At 44.1% G+C, this 27,260-nt stretch overlaps 2 protein-coding genes across 2 annotated transcripts; one reads left to right on the top strand and one right to left on the bottom strand.

Moving 5' to 3' along the window:
- The first annotated feature begins 494 nt into the window (after positions 1–494).
- On the top strand, positions 495–17,319 carry LOC112226459 (insulin-like growth factor-binding protein 3). The gene is made up of 4 exons (XM_024390832.2): positions 495–905; positions 2,358–2,614; positions 6,463–6,582; positions 16,253–17,319. The coding sequence occupies exons 1-4, from the start codon at positions 542–544 to the stop codon at positions 16,376–16,378; spliced, it is 867 nt and encodes a 288-aa protein (XP_024246600.1). The 5' UTR covers positions 495–541; the 3' UTR covers positions 16,379–17,319.
- Positions 17,320–22,331: 5,012 nt separating this feature from the next.
- Positions 22,332–25,284, bottom strand: LOC112226840 (insulin-like growth factor-binding protein 1). Its single transcript, XM_024391439.2, has 4 exons — positions 24,790–25,284; positions 24,309–24,448; positions 23,663–23,791; positions 22,332–23,441 (listed from the first exon to the last, which is right to left on the bottom strand). Exons 1-4 carry the CDS (start codon positions 25,136–25,138, stop codon positions 23,316–23,318), a joined length of 744 nt encoding a protein of 247 aa, XP_024247207.1. The 5' UTR covers positions 25,139–25,284; the 3' UTR covers positions 22,332–23,315.
- Positions 25,285–27,260: the final 1,976 nt, after the last annotated feature.

The following is a 27,260-nucleotide window of genomic DNA, read 5'->3' as shown; positions in this document are numbered from 1 at the left end:
ATCTTATATTTTGTTATGTTCATCCAATTTAAGTTTGAAAAGATTTCATAAAACTAAAATAAAGCTAGTTATTGTGGTGGCATACCTAAAGAGAAAATCCCAAACAATCTGTTTGGAAATAATTAGTCGTTCAATCACCTCCTTACTCTTCTACATTTGCACACACTGTACAAAGATGTTTTCTATTTTTCTTTTGTATTATTGACTGTACATTTGTTTATGTGTAACTCTGTGCTGTTGTTTCTGTTTTTTAAAAAAGGTGTTTTTTTAAAAAAATCAGGTGGATTGTTTCCTATTTAGATTGCTTATTTGATTAATTATTTGTACAGAAAAAAACTTTGAAGGAAGTTTTTTCAGAAAATATCAGAGTGGAAGTTAAAATAATCCCTCCAATCCCTCACTTAGGCAACTCAGAGGGGGTGTGACTTTGCAGTGGATGGCTGTATATATTGAGACGTTAAATCCAAAGGGGCTTCATTTGTATGAAATGCAGAGTTAAATTCAGGACAATACGCACCAAGACCCTTCTGATATCATCACCATGGAGACATGTTTTCGCAGACTTTGGATGACAGTTGTTCTGGCATCGATTATGCGGAGATCAGTCGCAGTAGGACCGGTTATCCGGTGCGAACCATGTGATGCTGGAGCCCGGATACTGTGCAAGCCGTTGCCCAAGGACTGCGCGGAGAGAGTTCGCGAACCGGGTTGCGGGTGCTGCACGACTTGCGCGCTGGCCTTTGGAAAGCCCTGCGGAGTGTACACGGGGAGATGTGGCTCCGGAATGACATGCCAGCACCAACCCGGCGAGACGAAACCCCTCCAAGCTCTGCTGGAAGGACGAGGACAGTGTGCAAACGCGACCATTAAAAGACCTGTTGCCACTTTAATCAATGAGAGACAAGGTAAATGCCAAGATGATGACGCAGATTGGAAAGTTTTTTAAGAATGCTTTGCCAACTGATTATTACATTATTATGATGACGTGAGCTGTAAAAAGATCGATAATTGTTTTGCTTGTCATCTGAAACATATTGATGTAAATCAGCCTAAAATATAATTTATCACCTTGAGCTATCCGGGAAGGATAACGCCAGTCTGCGCGAAATATGTCCAATATTTACACAATTGGATTGGCAAACAATTATACTGTGTAACCCATTATCTGGCTGATATTGACCTTGTAATGTTACTGTATCACCGCTGTTTATGCTATTATAATTGTCACTTTGTGGAATTGTAAAACTGTGACACTGATACAAGGGTTTCGTGGAGATTATTGATGGGATGAGTCTTATTTGACAGATATCAATATTTATTTCAACCATCTATATTTTGGTTTCTAATTGTAAATCAAAACTGCTTTTCAATTTTGTAATCTTTAAAGGATATCAAACTCTCCTCTCTACCCTCCTTTCTTCATCAGTAATTAATGTGCAACTACACTGAACAAAATTATAAATGCAACATGTAATGTGTTGGTCCCATGTTTCATGAGTTGAAATAAAAGATAACAGAAATGTTCCATATTCACAAAAAGCTTAACTCTCTCAAATTTTGTGCACAAACTTGTTACGTCCCTGTTAGTGAGCATGTCTCCTTTTCCAAGATAATCCATCTACCTAAAAGGCCACTCTAAAATGTGCAGTTTTATCACACAACACAATGCCACAGATGTCTCAAGTTTTGAGGAAGGCTGCAAGTGGTATGCTGGCTGTAGGAATGTCCACCAGAGCTGTTGCCAGAGAATTGAATGTTCATTTCTCTACCATAAGCCACCTCCCCGTGATGGTGGTGGGGTTATGGTATGGGCAGGCATAAACTACGGACAACAAAAACAAGTTCATTTTATCGATGGCAATTTGAATGCACAGAAATACTGTCACGAGGTCATGAGGCCCATTGTGAGGGTGTTTGAATTTTTTATACATATATTTTCTTAAGGTATCTGTGAACTACAAATGCATATCTGTATTCCCAGTCATGTTTAATCCATAGATTAGGGCCTAATGAATTTATTTCGATTGACTGATTTCCTGTAACTCAGTAAAATCTTTGAAATTGTTGCGTTTGTGTTTATATTTTTGTTCAGTATATTATTAGCTTGGAACATCAAGGGATTGTCAAAAAAACATCTGAACCAGCACATCTAGACCATTCACATGATCCTTGTGATCCACCCACAGAAATAATTATTATATATGAATCATTTACTGTATGTTTTCTTTAGCCCTTGGTGGGCTAAACAAAATACAAACATTTGAATAAAAAATGATTAAGTATTGGGAATGCTTCCAAATGTGCCACAACATAAACTCACAAACAAAACAACCCCCCCCCCTTTCTGTTTTTGGCAGAAAATGATGGTGGTATTCAGGAGGAGGAGCGAAACACCACCGCCCCAGTGCTCCAAGCCTCCTTCAGCACCAGCAGACCTCCTGTAGGCTCCCCCAGAATCCCCCATCACCCCCCTCTCCTCCACCCCGTCAAGGCAGAGGTCATCCGCAGGGAGCAGCTGAAGAAGGCCCAGAGTTACAAGATGGAGCAAGGCCCTGGAGCTCTCAGCACAGACCAACAGAACTTTTCCCTGGAATCCAAGCAGGACCCAGAGTATGTAAGTGCCAGGTCCACTGTTTTCCTTTCTAGGAACAGTCTGTTAGGGAATGTTCTCCTCCTCTTCCTTCTTTGCTCTGTGTTGTGTTGTGTTTTCATCCTCATTTGCTCAGTGTGTTGGTGTTTTTCTCCCCCTTCCTCATCCTTTCTCTCTCTTTCTTCCCCCTCTCCTCAGTGTGTTGGTGTTTTTCTTCCCCTTCCTCATCCTTTCTCTCTCTTTCTTCCCCCTCTCCTCAGTGTGTTGGTGTTTTTCTTCCCCTTCCTCATCCTTTCTCTCTCTTTCTTCCCCCTCTCCTCAGTGTGTTGGTGTTTTTCTCCCCCTTCCTCCTCCTTTTCTCTCTCTTTCTTCCCCCTCCCTCAGTGTGTTGGTGTTTTTCTCCCCCTTCCTCATCCTTTCTCTCTCTTTCTTCCCCCTCTCCTCAGTGTTTTGGTGTTTTTCTCCCCCTTCCTCATCCTTTCTCTCTCTCCTTCTTTCTTCCCCCTCTCCTCAGTGTGTTGGTGTTTTTCTTCCCCCTTCCTCATCCTTTCTCTCTCTTTCTTCCCCCTCTCCTCAGTGTGTTGGTGTTTTTCTCCCCCTTCCTCATCCTTTCTCTCCTTTCTTCCCCCTCTCCTCAGTGTTTTGGTGTTTTTCTCCCCTTCCTCATCCTTTCTCTCAGTGTTTTGGTGTTTTTCTCCCCTTCCTCATCCTTTCTCTCTCTTTCTTCCCCCTCTCCTCAGTGTGTTGGTGTTTTTTTTTCTCCCCTTCCTCATCCTTTCTCTCTCTTTCTTCCCCCTCTCCTCAGTGTGTTGGTTTTTTTCTCCCCCTTCCTCATCCTTTCTCTCTCTTTCTTCTTCCCCCCTCAGTGTGTTGGTTTTTTTCTCCCCTTCCTCATCCTTTCTCTCTCTTTCTTCCCCCTCTCCTCAGTGTTTTGGTGTTTTTCTCCCCCTTCCCCCTTCCTCATCCTTTCTCTCTCTTTCTTCCCCCTCTCCTCCCCCTTCAGTGTGTTGGTGTTTTTCTCCCCCTTCCTCATCCTTTCTCTCTCTCTCTTTCTTCCCCCTCTCCTCAGTTTCTTCCCCCTCTCTCCTCAGTGTGTTGGTGTTTTTCTCCCCCTTCCTCATCCTTTCTCTCTCTTTCTTCCCCCTCTCCTCAGTGTGTTGGTGTTTTTCTTCCCCTTCCTCATCCTTTCTCTCTCTTTCTTCCCCCTCTCCTCAGTGTTTTGGTGTTTTTCTTCCCCTTCCTCATCCTTTCTCTCTCTTTCTTCCCCCTCTCCTCAGTGTTTTGGTGTTTTTCTCCCCCTTCCTCATCCTTTCTCTCTCTTTCTTCCCCCTCTCCTCAGTGTGTTGGTGTTTTTCTCCCCCTTCCTCATCCTTTCTCTCTCTTTCTTCCCCCTCTCCCTCAGTGTTTTGGTATTTTTCTCCCCATTCCTCATCCTTTCTCTCTCTTTCTTCCCCCTCTCCTCAGTGTTTTGGTGTTTTTCTTCCCATCCTTTCTCTCTCTTTCTTCCCCCTCTCCTCATTCCTCATCCTTTCTCTCTCTTTCTTCCCCATCTCCTCAGTGTGTTGGTGTTTTTCTCCCCATTCCTCATCCTTTCTCATCCCTTCCTCATCCTTTCTCTCTCTTTCTTCCCCCTCTCCTCAGTGTTTTGGTGTTTTTCTCCCCCTTCCTCATCCTTTCTCTCTCTTTCTTCCCCCTCTCCTCCCCTCAGTGTGTTGGTGTTTTTCTCCCCCTTCCTCATCCTTTCTCTCTCTTTCTTCCCCCTCTCCTCAGTGTGTTGGTTTTTTCTCCCCTTCCTCATCCTTTCTCTCTCTTTTTCCCCCTCTCCCCCTTCCTCATCCTGTGTTGGTGTTTTTCTCCCCCTTCCTCATCCTTTCTCTCTCTTTCTTCCCCCTCTCCTCGGTGTGTTGGTGTTTTTCTCCCCCTTCCTCATCCTTTCTCTCTCTTTCTTCCCCCTCTCCTCAGTGTTTTGGTGTTTTTCTCCCCCTTCCTCATCCTTTCTCTCCTTCCCCCCTCTCCTCTGTTTTGGTGTTTTTCTTTCTCATCCTTTCTCTCTCTCCCCCTCTCCTCAGTGTTTTGGTGTTTTTCTCCCCCTTCCTCATCCTTTCTCTCTCTTTCTTCCCCCTCTCCTCAGTGTTTTGGTGTTTTTCTCCCCTTCCTCATCCTTTCTCTCTCTTTCTTCCCCCTCTCCTCAGTGTTTTGGTGTTTTTCTCCCCCTTCCTCATCCTTTCTCTCTCTTTCTTCCCCCTCTCCTCAGTGTTTTGGTGTTTTTCTCCCCCTTCCTCATCCTTTCTCTCTCTTCCCCTTCCCCCCCTCTCCTCAGTGTTTTGGTGTTTTTCTCCCCTTCCTCATCCTTTCTCTCTCTTTCTTCCCCATCTCCTCAGTGTGTTGGTGTTTTTCTCCCCCTTCCTCATCCTTTATCTCTCTTTCTTCTTCCCCTCTCCTCAGTGTTTTGTTTTTTTCCCCCTTCCTCATCCTTTCCTCCCTTGTGTTGGTGTTTTTCTCCCCCTCCTCATCCTTTCTCTCTTTCTTCCCCCTCTCCTCAGTCTGTTGGTGTTTTTCTCCCCATCCTTTCCTCATCCTTTCTCTCTCTTTCTTCCCCCTCTCTCCTCAGTGTTTTGGTGTTTTTCTCCCCCTTCCTCATCCTTTCTCTCTCTTTCTTCCCCCTCTCCTCAGTGTGTTGGTGTTTTTCTCCATCCGTCTGCAGGTGATGAAATGTTCTGGTTTTGGTTGCTGACTGCTGGTGGTGGCGCATTGGTGGTGGTGGGAGATTGGCGTGGCGCAAATTTGGACATGGTAGCTCTGCCTCTGCAGCTGACTTCGAGTCAGGCTGTTTCGCCGCAAGGCATCCGCGTGCCGCCCGGGGGCACGGAGGGGAGCATTGGCGGGCTGGAGGGGAGCGCCGAGCCTCAGAACAAGCTGATGATGGATTGGGCCTCTGCGTGTGCCTGTTTGGACCCTCCCTCCTCTTTTTGATTCTGCCTTTGACTCGGCGGCAGGAGAACAAGTGCAGCACGAGGAATGAGCTTTGCTTTGCCTTGCTTTGATCAGCGACTGGAGCTGGACTTGAGGACAAGACCTGTCGGGCTCCTTTCTAGGGTCTCTTTGATTGCGCGGTTATCCCCTGGCCTATCCCTTTGTATAAAGTATTAGAGTTTTTAAGCGGCTTACAGCAAAGCGTAAGCCCTCGCAAGGTGGTCAGATGAATTAATTTCCTATTAGTTGCCTCTTTTTTCTTATCCCTAGTACCACCAGTGTTTGTGTACTACTGAAGGGTAGTGCTGTAGGCTACAGATGGAGCTTGGTGTTGCCTTGTACCAATGATCGCATCCCTGTCTATGTTCCTAGAGCATTTTGATTGAATTACAGTAACAAGTAAGCACACTGCACTGTTGGGGTTTGTGTTGTCACACTGTTTGAATTGGATAGAGTAAATCCATTAGATAACTACTTTTGGTATTTTATTAGGATGCCCATTAGCGGTCGCAAAAACAGCAGCTACTCTTCCTGGGGTCCACACAAAACATGAGACATGACATAATACAGAAGATTAATAGAAAATAGCTCAAGGACAGAACTACATAAATGTATTTTTTACAAAAGGCACAAGTAGCCTACATATTGATACATACACACAAACTATCTAGGTCAAATAGGGGAGAGGCGTTGTGCCGTGAGGTGTTGCTTTATCTGTTTTCTGAAACCAGGGGTACTGTTCACTTGAGCAATATGAGATGGAACGGAGTTACATGCAGTAATGGCTCTATAATTATCTGACATAATGACATAATTATCTGAGCTGTAGTGGGCAGAGTGCTTTGGAAGGAGTAAGATGGGTCATTATAGTCTGGGCTTGTGTCGTCTTGTGTGTTTAGGGTCCCTGTCGTAGAGAGATGGAGAGTATCCTCAATGGACTGAAGATCACAGACATCCTCAACCCCAGAGGCTTCCGCATCCCAAACTGTGACAAAAAGGGCTTCTACAAGAAAAAACAGGTATAGAAATTATACAAACACACTGTAGGAAAAACTATGCAATTTTATGAGTCAGCCACCCCAGGCTACATCGCATTGCTGAATGTGTTACAATCATGCTTTCACCAGCCCAGATACCAGACCCCACCTATTTGAACGGTGTTACAAAGGCCAGGACAATCACCCCCATTAGAACATCGTAACTACTATAATTTCTGATCATCTTGCCACTTAGTCTTTCTTCATCAATGAAGACTCCAAAATCAGTGACTGACTCATCATGCATACAATATTCATATCTGGAGTGGATCCATTCCTCTAGCACTGCTGCAGTCGTCTTTCACTAGTTATTAGAGTCTCATCACTGCTCAGCCACACCAGTTGGGGTACACCATAGAGACAGATGGTTGGCGCTGTAGACCTGGAACCACAGACCCCTAAACCACAGCAAGTGCCCTGCACGGCTCGAAAGACGGCCATTTAACGCGAACCCTCCCAGGGAGACAGACGTCAAGGTGGCCGCCGCCACTACCCGTCGCTCGCTCCCCATAATTGTCAGACTTTTGAAAAAGCAGTGCAGAAAATAGAAACTTCAGCCATTTCCCACATTTGCGCGGTCCTGTTCCGCCCACAATCTGTTTATAATAAACGAGTGTCCCTGACGCATTCATATGGAGGCACTTAGTCCACTAGCGCCATCATGGCATCCACCAAAAGCAAAGCAACATTTATATTACACACCACGGCACTGAGTCTCATACCTAAAGGATGTGCCTCCATTTGACAGTCATCTCGTAACCAGCTTTACCAAAATGGCAGACTCATTGTCTTTGTTTATTTAAAATGTACGTATGTGTTTCCTCAGAGATGGCAGGCAGGGAGTGAGTGGCAGACATTCCCATGAGTCTCAGACCCAACATTTCTTATTAACTATAAATGTATACATAGTTTGAAGGATTAAGTAACTTATTTTTGAACTTATTTTGTGCATAATGTTGCTGCTACCGTCTCTTGTGATGGAAAAGAACTTCAAGACATCAGAACAGCGAATACTCACCTCGAACTGCAAGAAGCTTTATCCTTTAACGAGTCCTACGCAAAGGATGTACTGCTTTCCCAGGAACAGACTTAAATCCCGTCATTTGCATAAAGAAGAGATGGAGAAAAAGGGGGGAGGCGGTTGGGCTACCTTCTGAGAATTCGTAGGCGAGGCAAGTAAACTCCCACTGCCATCTGTTCTATTGGCCAATGTGCAATCATTGGAAAATAAAATCAATAACCTAGGATCAAGATTTTTCTACCAACGAGACATTAAAAACTGTAATACATTATGTTTCCCCAAGTCGTGGCTGAACGACAGAACAGAGAAGCTACGTCTGGTAAGACGAGTGTCTATTTGTCAATAACAGCTGGTGTGCAATGTCTAATATTAAAGAAGTATCGAGGTATTGCTCACCTGAGGTAGAGCACCTTATGATGTGCTGTAGACCACAATATGTACCAAGAGAGTTCTCAACTATATTATTCGTAGCCGTCTATTTACCACCACAATCTGATGCTGACACTAAGACCGCACTCAACCAACTCTATAAGGCCATAAGTAAACAACAAAATGTTCATCCAGAAGCAGCGCTCCTAGTGTCCGGGGACTTTAATGCAGGCAAACTTAAATCCATTTTACCTCATTTCTACCAGCATGTCACATGTGCAACCAGAGGGAAAAAACTCTAGACCACCTTTACTCCACACACAGAGATGCATACGAAGCTCTCCCCCGCCCTCCATTTGGCAAATCCAACCATAATTCTATCGTCTTGATTCCTGCTTACAAGCAAAAACTAAAGCAGGAAGTAACAGTGATTTGCTCAATACGGAAGTGGTCAGATGACGCAGATGCTACGCTACAGGACTGTTTTGCTAGCACAGACTGCAATATGTTCCGGGATTCATCCAATGGCATTGATGAGTACACCACCTCAGTCATTGGCTTCATCAATAAGTGCATCGACAACGTCATCCCCACAGTGACTGTACGTACATATCCCAAACAGAAGCCAAGGATTACAGGCAATATTTGCGTCGAGCTAAAGGCTAGAGCTGCCACTTTCAAGGAGCGGGACAATAATCCGGACGCTTATAAGAAATCCCGCTATGCTCTAGACCAACCACCAAACAAGCAAAGCATCAATACAGGATTAAGATTGAATCCTACTACACCGGCTCTGACGTTCGTCGGATGTGGCAAGGCTTGAAAACCATTACACACTACAAAGGGAAACCCAGACGCGAGCTGCCCAGTGACGCGAGCCTACAAGATGAGTGAAATGCCTTTTATGCTCGCTTCGAGGCAAGCAACACAGAAGCATGCACAAGAGCACCAGCTGTTCTGGACAACTGTATGCTAACGCTCTCGATAGCCCATGTGAGCAAGACCTTTAAACAGGGCAACATTCACAAAGACATGGGCCAGATGGATTACCAGGATGTGTACTAAAAGCATGCATGGACCAACTGGCAAGTGTCTTCACTGACATTTTCCTGACCGAGTCTGTAATACCTACATGTTTCAAGCAGACCACCATAGTCCCCGTACCCAAGGAAGTGAAGGTAACCTGCCTAAATGATTACCGCCCGGTTGCACTCACGTCTGTAGCCATGAAGAGCTTTGAAAGGCTGGTCCTGGCTCACATCAACAGCATCCTCCCGGATATCCTAGACCCACTCCAATTCGCATACCGCCCCAACAGATCCACAGATGACGCAATTACAATCGCACAACACAGTGCCCTTTCCCACCTGTACAAAAGGAACACCAGAATGCTGTTCATTGACTACAGCTCAGTGCTCAACACCATAGTGCCCATGAAGCTCATCGCTGGTGCGGCAAGTAGCCTAGTGGTTAGAGCGTTGGACTCGTAACCGAAAGGTTGCAAGATCGAGTCCCCGAGCTGACTGTCGGTCTGCCACTGAACAAGGCAGTTAACCCACTGTTCCTAAGCCGTCATTGAAAATAAGATTTTGTTCTTAAGAGAGTCATAGTTAATCCCGCCCTTCGTTGAGTTCCTTCGCTTTGGCACCAGGAATTGGATTCCTTCGCATCAGGACCACAGCCGATGAATCGTCGGCGCAACAGAGGGGAGAGTGCACGCTGCGGTCGGCTATCCTCACGTGGACATCCGGTCAAGTCATGCGAGCGGTGTCTAACAAATCTCTGACTAGCCTAGTTAAATAAAGGTAAACATTTTTAAAAATCACTAAGCTAAGGATCCTGGGACTAAACACCTCCCTCTACAACTGGATCCTGGACTTCCTGACGGGCCACCCCCAGGTGGTAAGGGTAGGTCTGCCATGCTGATCCTCAACACTGGGGCCCCTCAGAGGTGTGTACTTAGTCCCATCATGTACTCCCTGTTCACCCACGCTGTGTGGACAAACACGACTCCAACACAATAATTAAGTTTGCTGACGACACAACAGTGGCCTAATCACGACAATGATGAGACAGCCTATAGGGAGGAGGTCAAAGACTTGGCAGTGTGGTTCCAGGGCAACAACCTCTTCCTCAATGTGAGCAAGAGAAAGGAACTGATCGTAGACTACAGGAAAAGGCGGGCCGAACAGGCCCCCAGTAACATCGACTGGGCTGTAGTGGAGCTGGTTGAGAGTTTCAAGTTCCTTGGTGTCCACATCACCAATGAACTATCATGGTCCAAACTCACCAAGACAGTCGTGAAGAGGGCCCGACAACACCTTTTCCCCCTCAGGAGACTGAAAAGATTTGGCATGGGTCCCCAGATCCTCAAAAAGTTCTACAGCTGCACCGTCGAGAGCATCCTGACCGGTTGCATCACCGCCTGGTATGGCAACTGCTTGGCATCTGACCGTAACGAGCAACGGAGGGTACATCACTGAGGAGAAGCCTCCTGCCATCCAGGACCTATATAATAGGCCAAGTCATAGACTGTTTTCTCTGATACCGCATGACAAGCGGTACCGGAGCGCCAAGTCTAAGACCAAAAGGCTCCATAACTGCTTCTACCCCCACGCCATATGACTGATGAACAATGAATCAAATGGCCACCGGACTATTTACATTGACCCCCCGCCCCTCCTCCATTTGTTTTGTACTCTGCTGCTATTCACTATTTATTATCTATGTATAGTCCCTTCACCCCTACCTACATGTACAAATGACCTTGACTAACCTGTATCCCTGCAAATTGACTCGCTACCGGTACCCCCTGTATATAGCCTCATTATTGTTATTTTATTGTCTTACTAAATATTTTCTTAACTCTTCTTGAACTGCACTGTTGTTTAAGGGCTTGTAAAGTAAGCATTTCACGGTAAAGTCAACACTTGTATTCGGCACGTGACAAATTAAGTTGGATTTGAGTTTACGTGCAGCCTTTGAAGTTAGATGACGGAAATAGCAAAGGGATTATGATTAAAGCAGCTTTTAAATGCATTTTTTTCCGGATTTTGTCTTCTTTTTATTACTTTTATTAGATTCCAAGCTACTGTTTAGTGGAGTCATTCTTTGACTCCAAGTCCATCTTTTGAATTACTCTGCCTCAAAAATATACAGTGGGGCAAAAAAGTATTTAGTCAGCCACCAATTGTGCAAGTTCTCCCACTTAAAAATATGAGAGAGGCCAGTAATTTTCATCATAGGTACACTTCAACTATGACAGACAAAATGAGAAAAAAAAATCCAGAAAAATCACATTGTAGGATTTTTTAATGAATTTATTTGCAAATTATGGTGGAAAATAAGTATTTGGTCATAACAAAAGTTTATCTCAATACTTTGTTATATACCCTTTGTTGGCAATGACAGAGGTCAAACGTTTTCTGTAAGTCTTCACAAGGTTTTCACACACTGTTGCTGGTATTTTGGCCCATTCCTCCATGCAGATCTCCTCTAGAGCAGTGATGTTTTGGGGCTGTTGCTGAGCAACACGGACTTTCAACTCCCTCCAAAGATTTGGAGATTTTAAATATTTGGTCACCTACAAACAAGCAAGATTTCTGGCTCTCACAGACCTGTAACTTCTTCTTTAAGAGGCTCCCCTGTCCTCCACTCGTTACCTGTATTAATGGCATCTGTTTGAACTTGTTATCAGTATAAAAGACACCTGTCCACAACCTCAAACAGTCGCACTCCAAACTCCACTATGGCCAAGACCAAAGAGCTGTCAAAGGACACCAGAAACAAAATTGTAGACCTGCACCAGGCTGAGAAGACTGAATCTGCAATAGGTAAGCAGCTTGGTTTGAAGAAATCAACTGTGGGAGCAATTATTAGGAAATGTTAGACATACAAGACCACTGATAATCTCCCTCGATCTGGGGCTCCATGCAAGATCTCACCCCGTGGGGTCAAAATGATCACATGAACGGTGAGCAAAAATCCCAGAACCACACGGGGGAGCTAGTGAATGACCTGCAGAGAGCTGGGACCAAAGTAACAACGCCTACCATCAGTAACACACTACGCCGCCAGGGACTAAAATCCTGCAGTGCCAGACGTGTCCCCCTGCTTAAGAGAGAGCATTTGGATGATCCAGAAGCAGATTGGGAGAATGTCATATGATGAAACCAAAATATAACTTTTTGGTAAAAACTCAACTCGTCGTGTTTGGAGGACAAAGAATGAGATTTTGAGTGAAAACCTCCTTCCATCAGCAAGGGCATTGAAGAAGAAACGTGGCTGGGTCTTTCAGCATGACAATGATCCCATACACACCGCCCGGGCAATGAAGGAGTGGCTTCGTAAGAAGCATTTCAAGGTCCTGGAGTGGCCTAGCCAGTCTCCAGGTCTCAACCCCATAGAAAATCTTTGGAGGGAGTTAAAAGTCTGTGTTGCCCAGCAACAGCCCCAAAACATCACTGCTCTAGAGGAGATCTGCATGGAGGAATGGGCCAAAATACCAGCAACAGTGTGTGAAAACCTTGTGAAGACTTACAGAAAACGTTTGACCTCTGTCATTGCCAACAAAGGGTATATTACAAAGTATTGAGAAACTTTTGTTATTGACCAAATATGTATTTTCCACCATAATTTGCAAATAAATTCATTAAAAATCCTACAATGTGATTGTCTGGATTTTTTTTTTCATTTTGTCTGTCATAGTTGAAGTGTACCTATGATGAAAATGACAGGCCTCTCTCATCTTTTTAAGTGGGAGAACTTGCACAATTGGTGGCTGACTAAATACTTTTTTGCCCCACTGTATATATTTTTTACCTTTATTTAACTAGGCAAGTCAGTTAAGAACAAATTCTTATTTTCAATGCCGGCCTAGGAACAGTGGGTTAACTGTCTTGTTCAGGGGCAGAGCAACAGATTTTTACCTTGTCAGCTCGGGGATTCGATCTTGCAACCTTTCGGTTACTAGTCTGCTCTAAACGCTCTTAGCCCCAGGTTACCTGCCACCCTGTAGTACCCATAAAAAATATGACCGCACCTCTCAGCATGTGGAGTTGACTAAAATGATATTACTCGATGGTTTTTATAGATTAAATTATCATAAAACATAATTTGTTAAGATATGGGAAATTAAATGATAACGGGGGTCAATATTAGGTTTAAGATGCAGTAGATATGATAGTCATTTTTTGACTAAACAGTCCAATACATACACTTTACTGTACCCTATCACTTTTACAGGGTTGAGATTATTTTATGGTCTCTGGGGTCAGATACCAAGACAAATTTAATATCAAGCAGAGAAAGGGTTGACTTCCATTCTGATCTACTCTTTTACAGAGTGATGCTGTTTGTTCTCCTTTCTTTCAAATGAATTCCTGCATGTTTTACTAGAGAGGACTCTGACCTTCAGTAAAATTGGCAGTAAAATAACAGCACAGAGACTCTGTAAGTCATGTGTAGTACCCATAATTTGGAGCTGTGGGGTATAATCAGCAACAGATGACTTGTACTGGCCACCGGCTCACTGAAAATAGATCTTGGGTCTCAGTTGTTCACAAACGGGCCTAAGCAAATATTTGACCAGGTTTCTGTTTACCTTAAAGCTCTCTATATGTGTGTGGAACTGGAGGTAGACCTTAAAAGCAGCTGAAAATACCACCAGCGTGCGTCCCATGGCCAAGTCTCCTCCGCTCCTCAGCACAAAATGGACGTTAATGTCCTTAACCATTTATTGTCCCACTTCCTTGCGTCCTTTTTTATTGCCATTGTGCTAGATCAGTGGTTCCCAAACTTTTTATAGTCCATCACCCCGTCAAACATTCAACCTCCAACTGCGTACCCCTTCTAGCACCATGGTCAGCGTGCTCCCATTTTTTTGTTTGTTTTTTGCCATCATTGTAAGCCTGCCACACACACACTATACAATACATTTATTAAACATGAGTGTGAGTTTGTCACAACCCGGCTCGTGGGAAGTGACAAAGAGCTTTTATAGGACCAGGGCACAAATAATAATATAATAATAATCAATAATTTTGCTCTTTTTTAACCATCTTACATATAAAACCTTATTTGTTAATTGAAAGTTGTGAATAACTCACCACAGGTTAATGAGAAGGGTGTGCTTGAAAGGATGCACATAACTCTGCAATGTCTTGTTGTATTTGAGAGAGTCTAAGGCTTAAATAATTTCCCACACAATCTGTGCCTGTATTTAGTTTTCATGCTAGTGAGGGCCGAGAATCCACTCTCACATAGGTATGTGGTTGCAAAGGGCATCAGTCTTAACAGCGTGATTTGCCAAGGCAGGATACTCTGAGCGCAGCCCAATCCAGAAATCTGTCAGTGGCTTCTGATTAAATTAAATTTTCACAGAACCGCTTGTTGCAATTCCGATGAGGCTCTCTTGTACAAATATCGGTAAATGGACTGGAGGCAGGGCATAAAAGGGATAATGAATCCAGTTGTTTGTGTCATCCATTTCAGGAAAGTACCTGTGTAATTGTGCACCCAACTCACTCAGGTGCTTTGCTATATCACATTTGACATTGTCCGTACGCTTGCGTTCATTTGCACACAAGAAATCATGCAATGATGGAAAGATCTGTGTGTTTTCCTTGTTAACACAGACAGAGAAGAGCTCCAACTTCTTAATCCTAACCTTAATTTTGAGAGTTCCTGTAATCCTAGATTCAGATCATTCAGGCGAGAAAAAACATCACCCAGACAGGCCAGTCGTGTGAGAACCTCGTCATCATGCAAGCAGCAGTTAGACAAGTGAAAATGATGGTCAATAATGAAAGCTTTAAGCTTGTCTCTCAATTTAAAATAACATGTCAATACTTTGCCACTTGATAACCAGCACATTTCTGTATGTTGTAAAAGCGTTACATGGTCGCTGCCCATATCATTGCATAGTGCAGAAAATACATGAGAGTTCAGGGGCCTTGCTTTAACAAAGTTAACCATTTTCACTGTAGTGTCCAAAACATCTTTCAAGCTGTCAGGCATTCCCTTGGCAGCAACAGCCTCTCGGTGGATGCTGCAGTGTACCCAAGTGGCATCAAGCGCAACTGCTTGCACGCGCGTTACCACCCTACTATGTCTCCCTGTCATGGCTTTTGCACCATCAGTACAGATACCAACACACCTTGACCACCAAAGTCCATTTGATGTCACAAAGCTGTCCAGTACTTAAAAAATATCCTCTCTTGTTTTCCTGGTTTCCAGTGGATTGCAGAAGAGGATGTCTTCCTTAATTGACCCCCCCATAAACGTAATTGACATATACCAGGAGCTGTGCCAGGCCCGCCACGTCTGTTGACTCATCCAGCTGTAATGCATAGAATTAATTGGCTTGTATGCGAAGCATAAAACATCTTCTGCCATGTTACTGATGTGTCGTGAAACAGTGTTGTTTGATGAAGGTATTGTCTGTATAGTTTTTTTTGCCTTTTCCCCCAGCATTGTCCCAGCCATATCCACGGAAGCAGGAATAATTAAGTCCTCCACAATAGTATGGGGCTTGCCTGTCCTAGCCACTCGGTAACTCACCATATAAAATTATTCTAGCCCCTTCTTATTAATGGTATCTGTTGCTTTTATACACGTCTTACTCAAAAGTTGTCGTAATTCTCGCTCAAAAACTCCTGTGGCTTATTTTTCAAATTGGCATGTTTTGTTTCTAAATGTCTGCGCAAGAGTGAAGGTTTCATCGAGATGTGAGATTGTACTTTTGCACATATAACACACTGTGGCTGAGGAAAGGCACTAATCCCAATATAAGTGAACCCCAAATCAATGTTGTTCTCATTATATTTGCACCTCTTCGATGGCCCAATGTCCCTGTCTGATGTTCGGGGCAGTAGATCTTCACAACTGTCAGTGTCCAATGCTAGCTGGGCTAACAACAAATGTAGAATTACTTATGCTAGCTTTGGACATGCTCGTGGAAGCAGAAAAACTTGTGTCGTCGTCAGGTGCAGATGTACTGTAGTACTGCTGGTAGTAGCAGTACTGCCAGTACAGCTGGTATGTGTCTCGATGGACGCGGGCCTTACTAAATGGACTGTTAAAAAATGTGAAGATTCTTTGGTATCTAAAAAAAATAAAGTTTTAAAAATATGAATAACATTTTTATTTGGCGTACCCCCCGACGGCATTGGGAATACCTGGAGATGATCTCTGGTGTCTATTTAATAGTCTAAATCTTTTTCTAATATGCTCTTTCCCTGTATGTCTCAATTTCTCACACAGTGCCGTCCATCCAAGGGCAGAAAGCGAGGGTTTTGCTGGTGTGCCGATAAGTATGGGCAGCCATTGCCAGGTTTCGACGGGAAGGAGAGAGGAGACGCTCAGTGCTACAACTCAGAGAGCCAATAAGACAAGAGCAGCGAGAAAGAGCCAGAGAGAGAAATGCACAGAGAAACTGAGGATATCGGGATTCAAAAATGATTCCAAAATGGCTGGGCCTGGACATGTGTTGACTGGCATTGATGACTCTTTGGCCCATGGGACCTTATGGAGGGCAGAGCAGGGGGAGTGGCTTGAGAAGAAGACAGGACTCATCCAATCACACTCCTTGTGTCCAGCAAACTCCCTCCTATGCTATGTGCTGCTCCTATGTACTGTCAACAGGTGTGTGGGTGGATTCTCCATAGACTGAAAGGGCAGACCAGACTTGGTATATGTAACTCTAAGGACACATGAGACGTAATCATTCATTCCATAGCACAGGGCTAGCTTTGATGATTACAGACTTGACGACAGAGGATCATATACAATACTTGTCTCGACCCTCAATGAGAGGCGTACACCAACGCACAGCTAGGTGGCACTATACCCATGTGTGTGCGTGTTTGTATGGCTGCATGATATGATTATATTTGTATGTGTGTGTGGTTCTGTATGTTTGATATGTTACTGTATGTATTTGTTTAAATGTGTGTGTTTGCTTGTGTCTGTGTGTACAATACAAGAGTGTCTCTTTGTCTATCCGTGTAACCGTATGCTGTGGGGTGCTGGTGTGCGACCACCCTGTGGTACAATGTCATAAAATGCTTTCCCACTTTGTGCCGGAGGGTGCATAACTCAGATTTTAGTCCATTTGGTATCTCTCTCTAGGATCACTGTCCTCTCCTCAGGACCCTTTTAAGGGAGTTGACTATAAAGCTTGGATGTTGTTCTCACCTTTCCTTTGCAACTCATATACACTGTGTACCAAACTTTAGGAACACCTGCTCGTTCCATGATGTGGACTGACCAGGTGAATCCAGGTGAAAGCTACGAGCCGTTATTGATGTCACTTGATAAATCCACTTCCATCAGTGTAGATGAAGGGGAGCAGTCAAATGCTTACTTACTTGCCCTAACCAACAATACAGTTTAAAACAAATATGAATAAGAATAAGAAATAAAAGTAACAAGTAATAAAAGAGCAGCAGTAAAATAGCGATAGTGACACTATATACAGTGGGGTACCGGTACAGTGTCTATGTGTCTATACAGTGTCTATGTGTGGGGACTGGTTTAGGTGAGGCAATATGTACATGTACGTAGAGTTATTAAAGTGACTATGCATAGATTATAACAACAGAGAGTAGCAGCGGTGTAAAAGGGGGGGGTGCAATGAAAATAGTCTGGGTGGCCATTTTATTAGATATTCAGGATTCTCATGGCTAGGGGGTAGAACCTGTTTAGAAGCCTCTTTGACAATTTTTAGGGCCTTTCTCTGACACCGCCTGGTATAGGGGTCCTGAATGGCAGGAAGCTTGGCCCCAGTGATGTGCAGGGCCATACGCACTACCCTCTGTAGAGCCTTGCGGTTGGAGGCCGAGCAGGCAGTGATTCAACCAGTCAGGATGCTCTCGATGGTTCAGCTGTAGAACCTTTTGAGGATCTGAGTACCCATGCTGAATCTTTTTTTGATGTTGAATTTTTTTCCCCCTTTTCTCCCCAATTTCGTGGTATCCAATTGTTAGTAGTTACTATCTTGTCTCATCGCTACAACTCCCGTACGGGCTCGGGAGAGACGAAGGTTGAAAGCCATGCGTCCTCCGAAACACAACCCAACTAAGCCGCACTGCTTCTTAACACAGCGCACATCCTTCCGGATGTCTTCCGTAACAGCTGGTATTCTCATGCATGTTTAGTGTTATTTGCCTCGAAGTGAGCATAGAAGTAGTTCAGCTCGTCTGGTGTAGGCTGTGTCACTGGGCAGCTCTTGGCTGTGCTTCCCTTTGTAGTCTGTAATGGTTTGCATGCCCTGCCACACCCGACGACTGTCAGAGCCGGTGTAGTACGATTCGATCTTAGTCCTGTATTGATGCTTTGCCTGTTTGATGGTTCGTCGGAGGGCATAGCGGGATTTCTTATAAGCTTCCGGGCTAGAGTCCCGCTCCTTGAAAATGGCAGCTTTAGCCTTTAGCTCAGTGTGGATGTTGCCTGTAATCCAAGACTTCTGGTTGTGGTATGTACGGTCAGTCACTGTGGGGACGACGGTCACTGTGGGGACGACGGCATCGATGCACTTATTGATGTGGTGTACTCCTCAATGCCATCGGAGGAATCCCAGAACATATTCCAGTCTGTACTAGAAAAACAGTCCTGTAGCTTAGCATCTGCTTCATCTGATCACTTTTTTATAGATCAAGTCACTGGTGCTTCCTGCTTGAATTTTTGCTTGTAAACAGGAATCAGGAGTATAGAATTATGTTCAGATTTGCCAAATGGAGGGTGATGGAGAGCTTTGTATGTGTCTCTGTGTGTGGAGTGACGGTGATCCAGAGTATTTTTCCCTCTGGTTGCACATTTAACATGCTGATAGAAATTTGGTAAGAAGGATTTAAGTTTCCCTGCATTAAATTTCCTGTTTGCTTATGGCGAAATACATCTCATTTGGTGCAGTCTTAGTGCCAGCATCAGTCTGTGGTGGTATGTAGACAGCTACAAAAAATACAGATGAAAACTCTCTAGGTAGATAGTGTGGTCTACAGCTTATCATGAGATACTCTACCACAGGCGAGCAAAACTTCAAGACTTCCTTAGATATCGTGCACCAGCTGTTATTTACAAAAATTCATAGTCCGCCGCCCCTTGTCTTACCAGACGCCGCTGTTCTATCCTGTCGATACAGCGTATAGCCATGATAATGTCTCCGTGAAGCATAAGATATTACAGTTTTGAATGTCCCGTTGGTAGTTTAATTTTCCGCATAGGTCGCCAATTTTATTTTCCAAAGATTGCACATTTGCTAGCAGAATGGAAGGAAGTGGGGGTTTATTCGATCGCTATGAATTCTCAGAAGGCAGCTCACCCTCTGGACCCTTTTTCTCCACCTTCTCTTCACGCAAATGTCGGGGATCTGAGCCTGTGCCCAGGAAAGCAGTATATCATTTACATCGGGCTTGTCGGACTCTTATTTTGATAATAAGAGACGGTAGCAGTAACATTATGTACAAAATATGTAAAAAAATAAGTTACAAACAATGCAAATAAACGAACAAAAGCACAATTGGTTAGGAATCTGTAAAATGTCAGCCTTGTTGTCCGGCGCCATCTTGTCAATGCCAACCCTCTTGCCACATGGATTGTGTGTGTGTTTATTCAGAGGATGAATGGGCAAGACAAAATATTTAAGTGCCTTTGAACGGGGTATGGTGGTAGGTGCCAGGCGCACAGTTTTGAATGGGAGTTTCATGCTCAACAGTTTCCTTGTCTGTCAAGAATTGTCTTCCAGCCACAGGACATCCAGCTGACTTATCAGAGCTGTAGGAAGCATTGGAGACAACAGGGGCCAGCATCCCTGTGGAACACTTTCGACACCTTGTAGAGTCCCATACCCTGACGAATTGAGGTTGTTCGGAGGGCAAAAGGTGGTGCAACTCAATATTAGGAAGGTGTTCCTAATGTTTAGAACACTATCTAAGTACATTCCCTACACATCTACCAATGGAACATATTTCTGCTGGATTTCAATGTACCAGAGAGAGGGGAGGGACATTCCCCACAGTCAATGGTGTGGTCGTTCTTCCTCCTCTCTGTCAGTTTGCATAAGCTGGTTACTGGGATAAAGTCTTTCACGACTGTGTGCGTGTGTATTGTGTGCGTGTGTATTGTGTGCGTGTGTATTGTGTGTGTGTGTATTGTGTGCGTGTGTATTGTGTGCGTGCATGTTTTTGAGCCTGTTCTTCTGTTTTCAAGAGATACATTTTCACCATTTAGTTGTGTCTAGATTCAAGGCCAATATGCTCTATACAAATAAATGCATTAACGATGACGCCAGCTTCTATTGCTATGTGATTTATATTTGTGTGCTGTCTGGATTTCTAAATGTCCATGATTGTTATTAATGAAGCTGAGATTCTGAATAGTTTTTTTTACAAACTAACGTGATGATAACCCTCAATTTTGCCACTAGAGATTCTGTTGAGGGTGAATGTCTTTGTTAGAGGAAGTTGGAGATATTAGCATGTTGCTAGCTCTGGAAGTGTTTTAGGTTCAAACAAGGGATCTGTCAAAATTATTACCCTATTCAGTATGCAGTGTTCCACTATTGACCAGGTCTATAGTAGCACACTAGGTAATATGGTACTATTCTAAACTCAGGATCTTGAACACTATCTTGTAAGTTTTTTATAATCATTTGTTGCGAAACAGCTGTTCTCCTTGCCTTGGGGTTAAAGCCAGGGGATATATAAGGACCTCTGGTATGGGGGAGAGTGATTTTGTACATTTCCTCACTTCAAATAAATACTTAATTTTGTGAAGTTATTGGCATTGATGTCTTCATTCAACTCTCTCCACATTTGCCATATCCTTACATGCCCTATGTTACCGAAACATGTACGCAATAACCACTGAGGTTAACATGTTTAATGAAAGCACAGAATATCAACAGAGTAACTATCATAGCCCTTACAAAAAAAGATTGGCGTTTTAAAACTGCTGTAAAAGTGCAGTAATTGCAGACGGCTCTGGTATTTTGGACGAAGTAAATTGCAGAATGACTACAGTGCACTGCACTCACACTGCAAACTTACTGCAATCCTTTTTCATAAGGGAGGCTATACATGTAAAATTGTATTTAAAAAATTACATTGTAAAAAAGCAAACAAAAAAGTATTCGCAGCATATCTCAAAACATAAACTCAGCAAAAAAAAGAAACGTCCCTTTTTCAGGACCCTGTCTTTCAAAGCTAATTCGTAAAAATCCAAATATCTTCACAGATTTTCATTGTAAAGGGTTTAAACACTATTTTCTATGCTTGTTCAATGAACCATAAACAATTCATGAACATGTACCTATGGAACGGTCGTTAAGACACTAACAGCTTACAGACGGTAGGCAATTGAGGTCACAGTTATGAAAACATAGGACACTAATGAGGCCTTTCTACTGACTCTGATAAACACCAAAACAAAGATGGCCAGAGTCCCTGCTCATCTGCGTGAGCATGCCTTAGGCATGCTGCAAGGAGGCATGAGGACTGCAGATGTGGCCAGGGCAATAAATTGCAATGTCTGTACTGTGAGACGCCTAAGACAGCGCTACAGGCTCAGACTGTCCGCAATAGGCTGAGAGAGGCTGCAACCCATCGTCGCTGGTCCAGACAGGACTGGCAAAAAGTGCTCTTCACTGACAAGTCGCGGTTTTGTCTCACCAGGGGTGATGATCGGGTTCGCGTTTATCGTCGAAGGAATGAGCGTTACACTGAGGCCTGTACTCTGGAGCGGGATCGATTTGGAGGTGGAGGGTCCGTCATGATCTGGGGTGGTGTGTCACAGCATCATCAGACTAAGCTTGTTGTCATTGCAGGCAATCTCAACGCTGTGCATTACAGGGAAGACATCCTCCTCCCTCATGCGGTACACTTCCTGCAGGCTCATCCTGACATGACCCTCCAGCATGACAATGCCACCAGCCATACTGCTCGTTCTGTGCGTGATTTCCTGCAAGACAGGAATGTCAGTGTTCTGCCATTGCCAGTGAAGAGCCCAGATCTCAATCCCATTGAGCACTTCTGGGACCTGTCAGATCGGAGGGTAAGGGCTAGGGCCATTCCCCCCAAAAATGTCCAGGAACTTGCAGGTGCCTTGGTGGAAGAGTGGGGTAACATCTCACAGCAAGAACTGGCAAATTCAGTGAGGAGGAGATGCACTGCAGGACTTAATGCAGCTGGCGGCTGCATTGCTGCAGATACTGACTGTTACTTTTTTCTGTTAGTCACATGTCTGTGGAACTTGTTCAGCTTATGTCTCAGTTGCGTCTTGTTGCGTTCATTCAAGTATTCACACATGTTAAGTTTGCTGAAAATAATGGCAGTTGACAGTGAGAGGATGTTTCTTTTTTTGCTGAGTTTATTTCTGACCCACTGTCAGGAACAGCGGCTTGACATATAATAAATAGACATTTAGTCATGCCATCAAATGAAACAAAAAAGAGATAAGACGTCATTTCAGACAAACAAAACAATGACTTTACATGAGGAGGGCGGTGTGTGCGCCGACGAGTGTCACAACAAACCTCTGCTAAAACCAGAAGACCTGCACAGACCAGTAGAGGTAGATAAAAGACTAAACAGTGGCTTGAATGGAGCAGTGACATGTTTGTGCCTGGCCAACAGATGCGTACTTGTGGCACTTTAAGTATTTCCCCGATGCCCATTGAGAAAATATCAATGAGAATACATTCCGGCACAGTCAACATGTCGACTGAATGAGGGGATGTGTTGTTTCATTTACATAAGTCCACTGGGTTGAATGAATCAAAAAACAGATTCTGAAGACCCTGGACCGGGTTTGGCAGAGCTGGAGACCTGTGGTCTTCAGAGATGGAGTTATTTAGTCAGAAACACAAATGTATACACTGTTGCCCTATTTACAATCAGAAAATAGACAAACATATAAATAATCTAAAAATTACAAATGGTTCATACTAGTAAGCACATACACGTTTTGAATAAATAAGGCGTGATACGTCATGTAAATAAATTAAGAGTAATTTCTATTTAAAAAAAGATATAAAATGTTATGTTGTGTGCTCATGTGAATGACAGTGTTTTTGTACGGATTTGTAGAAAGAAAGTCAGTATATTTGGTGGATGTTGATGTGTGTAGGTATGTGTTAAGTAGTGTTTAAGCTGAGTAAAAAAATGACACAGTATATGTCCATACGTGTCTGTCCATGCGTATGTGTGTGTGTGTGTGTGTGTGTGTGTGCATTCATGGGACTGTGCTTGCGTACGTGCAAGGGTATGTGAGTGTGTGTTATGTGCCCGATTATATGCATACGGTAAATGTATGTCGGAACGTCCATGCTTTAGTGAGTGAGCTCCTGCTGACACTCTGAGTCTCCTAGTAGGTCATTTGACCCCGGGATCTTCTTCCCATTCCAGGAGGATACACACCAACACCTGGCAGGGGGTCCCACCAGAGACGACTCACACTAAAACAGAAGAGAGGGGAAAAGAGAGAGAAAGATGTTCAACGACATGGATCAACTTAAGTACATTGCTATTTTTGATTGAACTCTCAACTAGGAACCAGAGTCTTCGTGATCCGATCACCTGGTCCTAATATCAACCACTAACGAGCAAATGCTCTTGCTAAACACACCAACCCCTTTCTATCGAGGCAGCTCCCGAAGAAGACTCGTGAGCTGCTTACCTGCTTAGCCTTGTGGAAGCCATGTTTGTCACAGTTGGGGAGGTAGAAGGTGGTGAACTTCTCTCCTAGTTCCTGCTGAGAGCTGGCTATCCTGTCGAGGGCTGCATGCAGCTCAATGTGGCAGGGCCCCTAGCGGTAGGACAGAGAGAGGGCAATGAACATCTAACACAAATAATATGCACAGAAATATGGACACAGAATACATATGAAATAAGTAGTTATATCTGACTGAAACAGATTAAATCACCACGTGATTAAATTCAAAGCTAATTTAATCTCAAGAGAATAACACTTTCCCACTGAGGCTTGGTGGTTTTTGTTAAAATGGCAACAGCTTCCTCTGGTGGCTAGGAGCTAAATTGACCTGAACTGTAAATCAGGTTTTAGAGGCCCTTTGCTGCATTAAGCTAAAGGTAAAGAAGAAGAAAGTAAGTCAGGGCCGTATAAAGCATCTGATTTAGGATCAGTTCAGCCTTTTAGATCACAATTAATAATATTACATGGAGAGGGGGAGACCTGATCCTAGATCAAAACTCCTACTCTGAGAAGCTTGATACAATAGTCCCCAGTGGTATGTTCCACCATTACAGTCTGATGACCGAGCTACTTAACTCTAACACAAAGTCAGATTGAATACTGTGCGTACCTGTTCCACCAGGTTCTTGCGGATAACATTGACCTTGGCCTTGATGCTCTCCTGATTCCCCTCATCTCTTGGGTCAAAGGGGGTGTTAAGTCCCAGGAGGTAGGGCAGGGAGCTGAGGTCTGTCAACCATTCTACTACCTCTGTGCATCAGAGAGAGAAATGAGTGGGTGAGTATAGAATTTTTAGCATTAGTTGACATGATATATTTTGTATTATGTTGTCAAAATAAGTTGATTTTGTATGGAAAGAAGGAAGGAAGTTATCTTTACTCATTGTGTATTCATTCCTTGTGTTATTAACTTTCTATAATTGTTCTATTCTTCTCTCTGAATTGTTGGGAAGGGCCCGTAAGTAAGCCTTTCACTGTTAGTCTATACCTGTTTTTGAAGCATATGACAAATATATATATATTTTTTTTATCAATTCATCAATGAATCAATTATTTCAAAACTAAAACACAACAACAGAAAGCTGAGTCTACCTTGTCCCTTGTCCTCGATGCAGATAGCCTGTCCCCTAGTGAGAGAGTAGAGAGGTCTGGGGTCTCCAGATCTAGGGCTGCATTTGAACCCCTCAGCACAGTGGGCCGTGTACACCCCACAGGAGGCCCCCTTCGCCAGGGCACATGCTAAGCAGCAGCCACATCCCGGCTCCCTTAGAACCTGCTTACAGTCTGGGGAGATGGCCGGGCATTCATCCAGTTTCTCCTGGGTACAGGGGGCACAGCGGATAGGCTCTGGACCTACCACGGGGGAAGACAGGGCCAGAGAGGCCAGGAGGGACAATGACACCGCTGCCAGCAGGGTCAACTTCTCATATAATCCAAGCATTTTGAATCTGAAATCTTCAGGAGTAGGAAGAATCTTCAAGTATAGTTATTGCTTAGTTTTCGAGTTCTTTTGACTAGCACAATATACTGTAGATAGGTAGTTCTAGGTCTCCTTCTATCCTTCTGCACTGAATTCTCCAAACAGAAGAGCTGCAGTATTTATACAGAACTCTGACCCTCAGGGAGGTTAATGTTTGAACCAGATATTAAATATTTTGGACGGACAGAGCAGCAGCAGCAGTTGTATTGGGTTGGAGGGTGGATGGATGGGTGGTTTGACCTCTGGTAGAGTGCGTAGATCTGAACTGAGGTTCACTGGAGCTGCCTGCCTGCCCTGTCGTCAATATTTACTCTGGGACGAGGAGTACAGTAATTGTACAAGGTGATGTTGGAAAACATTTGTGTGTGTGTGTGCTTCTGTGTTTTGACCCCTAGATGGTTATTCATGGTCTTATCTTATGACCGGTATCATAATGAAGATGCAAGAATATATTTAAGAAGGGTATCTATTGAAATGTAATGACAAATACATGCTGTGTGATGTGGTAGACAAACTAATGAGGGATTGATGATGATGTGCATTGAGATTCATTCATGATAGGGTCAGAGGTTACAGGTAAGTCGAGAACTGGCTATGACTTGATTTTATTTGACTTAAACATATTTGTTGGTCAGTCCATGTGGTTGAAATAGGGGTAATCTGTGGGTCACATAAACACGATCATCCCCTCAATTGCATAACCAGGCGACCATAACATGTTTGTCTGGAGAAAGACTTTTGTAAATGGTCATTTCCTGTTGAAGTATTAGATCATCACACTTTATCTAAGGTAAACACTGAACACCTCGACACCCCTTCCCCATACCTCGATACACACATGCATACACACATGCACACACACTTTGTCTCTCTCTCTCTCTGTGCCTCTATGAGATACCCCATGCTTCTCGTCACGTGATGAAGCATGGTGACTTTGTGTAATTACTGAGCTATTGGTCAGTGAGTCACGTCACACCAACTGAAGCCACCATGTCATATGTAGATGTTGACAAACACAATAGGTTGGTTAGGAGTGTCACCTGCTCTCAGTGTCCTAATGCATGGTCATGAATCAACATTATGTATTGTGTATTGGTGACACAGACTTTTTTTGACTTGCAATGTTGCAATGTGGCCTTTTCAAGTCTACTCAACAACCAGCTCATATGTTGTAGCCTCCTCAATGCATAAGATTCACCAGACGTTGTGGGAAAGGATCATCCTAGGAGGATAAATTGAAAAAAGTATCATGGGCAGATTATCAAAATGTGTGTTTGATCACTATAATTGAATTATTCAATCTCTATAAACACAGGAGGGAAATGTACATTTGATATATTTTGTTTGTCCAGACCATCATGACTACAGGCTTATTATTGGTATTTAGTGCAGTTGGCACCTTTCTCCGCCCTCTAGCCCCTCTCCTCTTCTGTGGTGGTGGTAGCTCGTCCTTCCCTCTCCTCTTCTGTGGTGGTGGTAGCTCGTCCTTCCCTCTCCTCTTCTGTGGTGGTGGTAGCTCGCCCTTCCCTCTCCTCTTCTGTGGTGGTGGTAGCTCGTTCTTCCCTCTCCTCTTCTGTGGTGGTGGTAGCTCGTCCTTCCCTCTCCTCTTCTGTGGTGGTGGTAGCTCGTCCTTCCCTCTCCTCTTCTGTGGTGGTGGTAGCTCGTTCTTCCCTCTCCTCTTCTGTGGTGGTGGTAGCTCGTCCTTCCCACTCCTCTTCTGTGGTGGTAGTTCGTCCTTCCCTCTCCTCTTCTGTGGTGGTGGTAGCTTGTCCTTCACTTTCCTCTTCTGTGGTGGTGGTAGCTCGTCCTTCCCTCTCCTCTTCTGTGGTGGTGGTAGCTCGTCCTTCCCTCTCCTCTTCTGTGGTGGTGGTAGCTCGTCCTTCCCTCTCCTCTTCTGTGGTGGTGGTAGCTCGTTCTTCCCTCTCCTCTTCTGTGGTGGTGGAAGCTCGTCCTTCCCTCTCCTCTTCTGTGGTGGTGGTAGCTCGTCCTTCCCTCTCCTCTTCTGTGGTGGTGGTAGCTCGTTCTTCCCTCTCCTCTTCTGTGGTGGTGGTAGCTTCCTTCCCACTCCTCTTCTGTGGTGGTA

This window comes from Oncorhynchus tshawytscha, linkage group LG28 (assembly GCF_018296145.1).
Source record: "Oncorhynchus tshawytscha isolate Ot180627B linkage group LG28, Otsh_v2.0, whole genome shotgun sequence".
In the NCBI taxonomy this organism is placed as follows: Eukaryota; Metazoa; Chordata; class Actinopteri; order Salmoniformes; family Salmonidae; genus Oncorhynchus; species Oncorhynchus tshawytscha.
Note: the sequence above shows the minus strand (reverse complement) of the source record. Positions and strands in the feature narration are given on the sequence as shown.

What these genes read in the sequence shown, in the direction of transcription:
- LOC112226459 (XM_024390832.2), top strand. Translation starts at nt 542, where the DNA reads ATGGAGACATGTTTTCGCAGACTTTGGATGACAGTTGTTCTGGCATCG. An exon ending in TTTAATCAATGAGAGACAAG is followed by an intron (nt 906 to 2,357) that starts GTAAATGCCAAG and finishes TGTTTTTGGCAG; the next exon opens with AAAATGATGGTGGTATTCAG. An exon ending in CCAAGCAGGACCCAGAGTAT is followed by an intron (nt 2,615 to 6,462) that starts GTAAGTGCCAGG and finishes TTGTGTGTTTAG; the next exon opens with GGTCCCTGTCGTAGAGAGAT.
- LOC112226840 (XM_024391439.2), bottom strand. Translation starts at nt 25,138, where the DNA reads ATGCTTGGATTATATGAGAAGTTGACCCTGCTGGCAGCGGTGTCATTG. An exon ending in CATCGAGGACAAGGGACAAG is followed by an intron (nt 24,449 to 24,789) that starts GTAGACTCAGCT and finishes TCTGATGCACAG; the next exon opens with AGGTAGTAGAATGGTTGACA. An exon ending in GCTTCCACAAGGCTAAGCAG is followed by an intron (nt 23,442 to 23,662) that starts GTAAGCAGCTCA and finishes CTTCTGTTTTAG; the next exon opens with TGTGAGTCGTCTCTGGTGGG.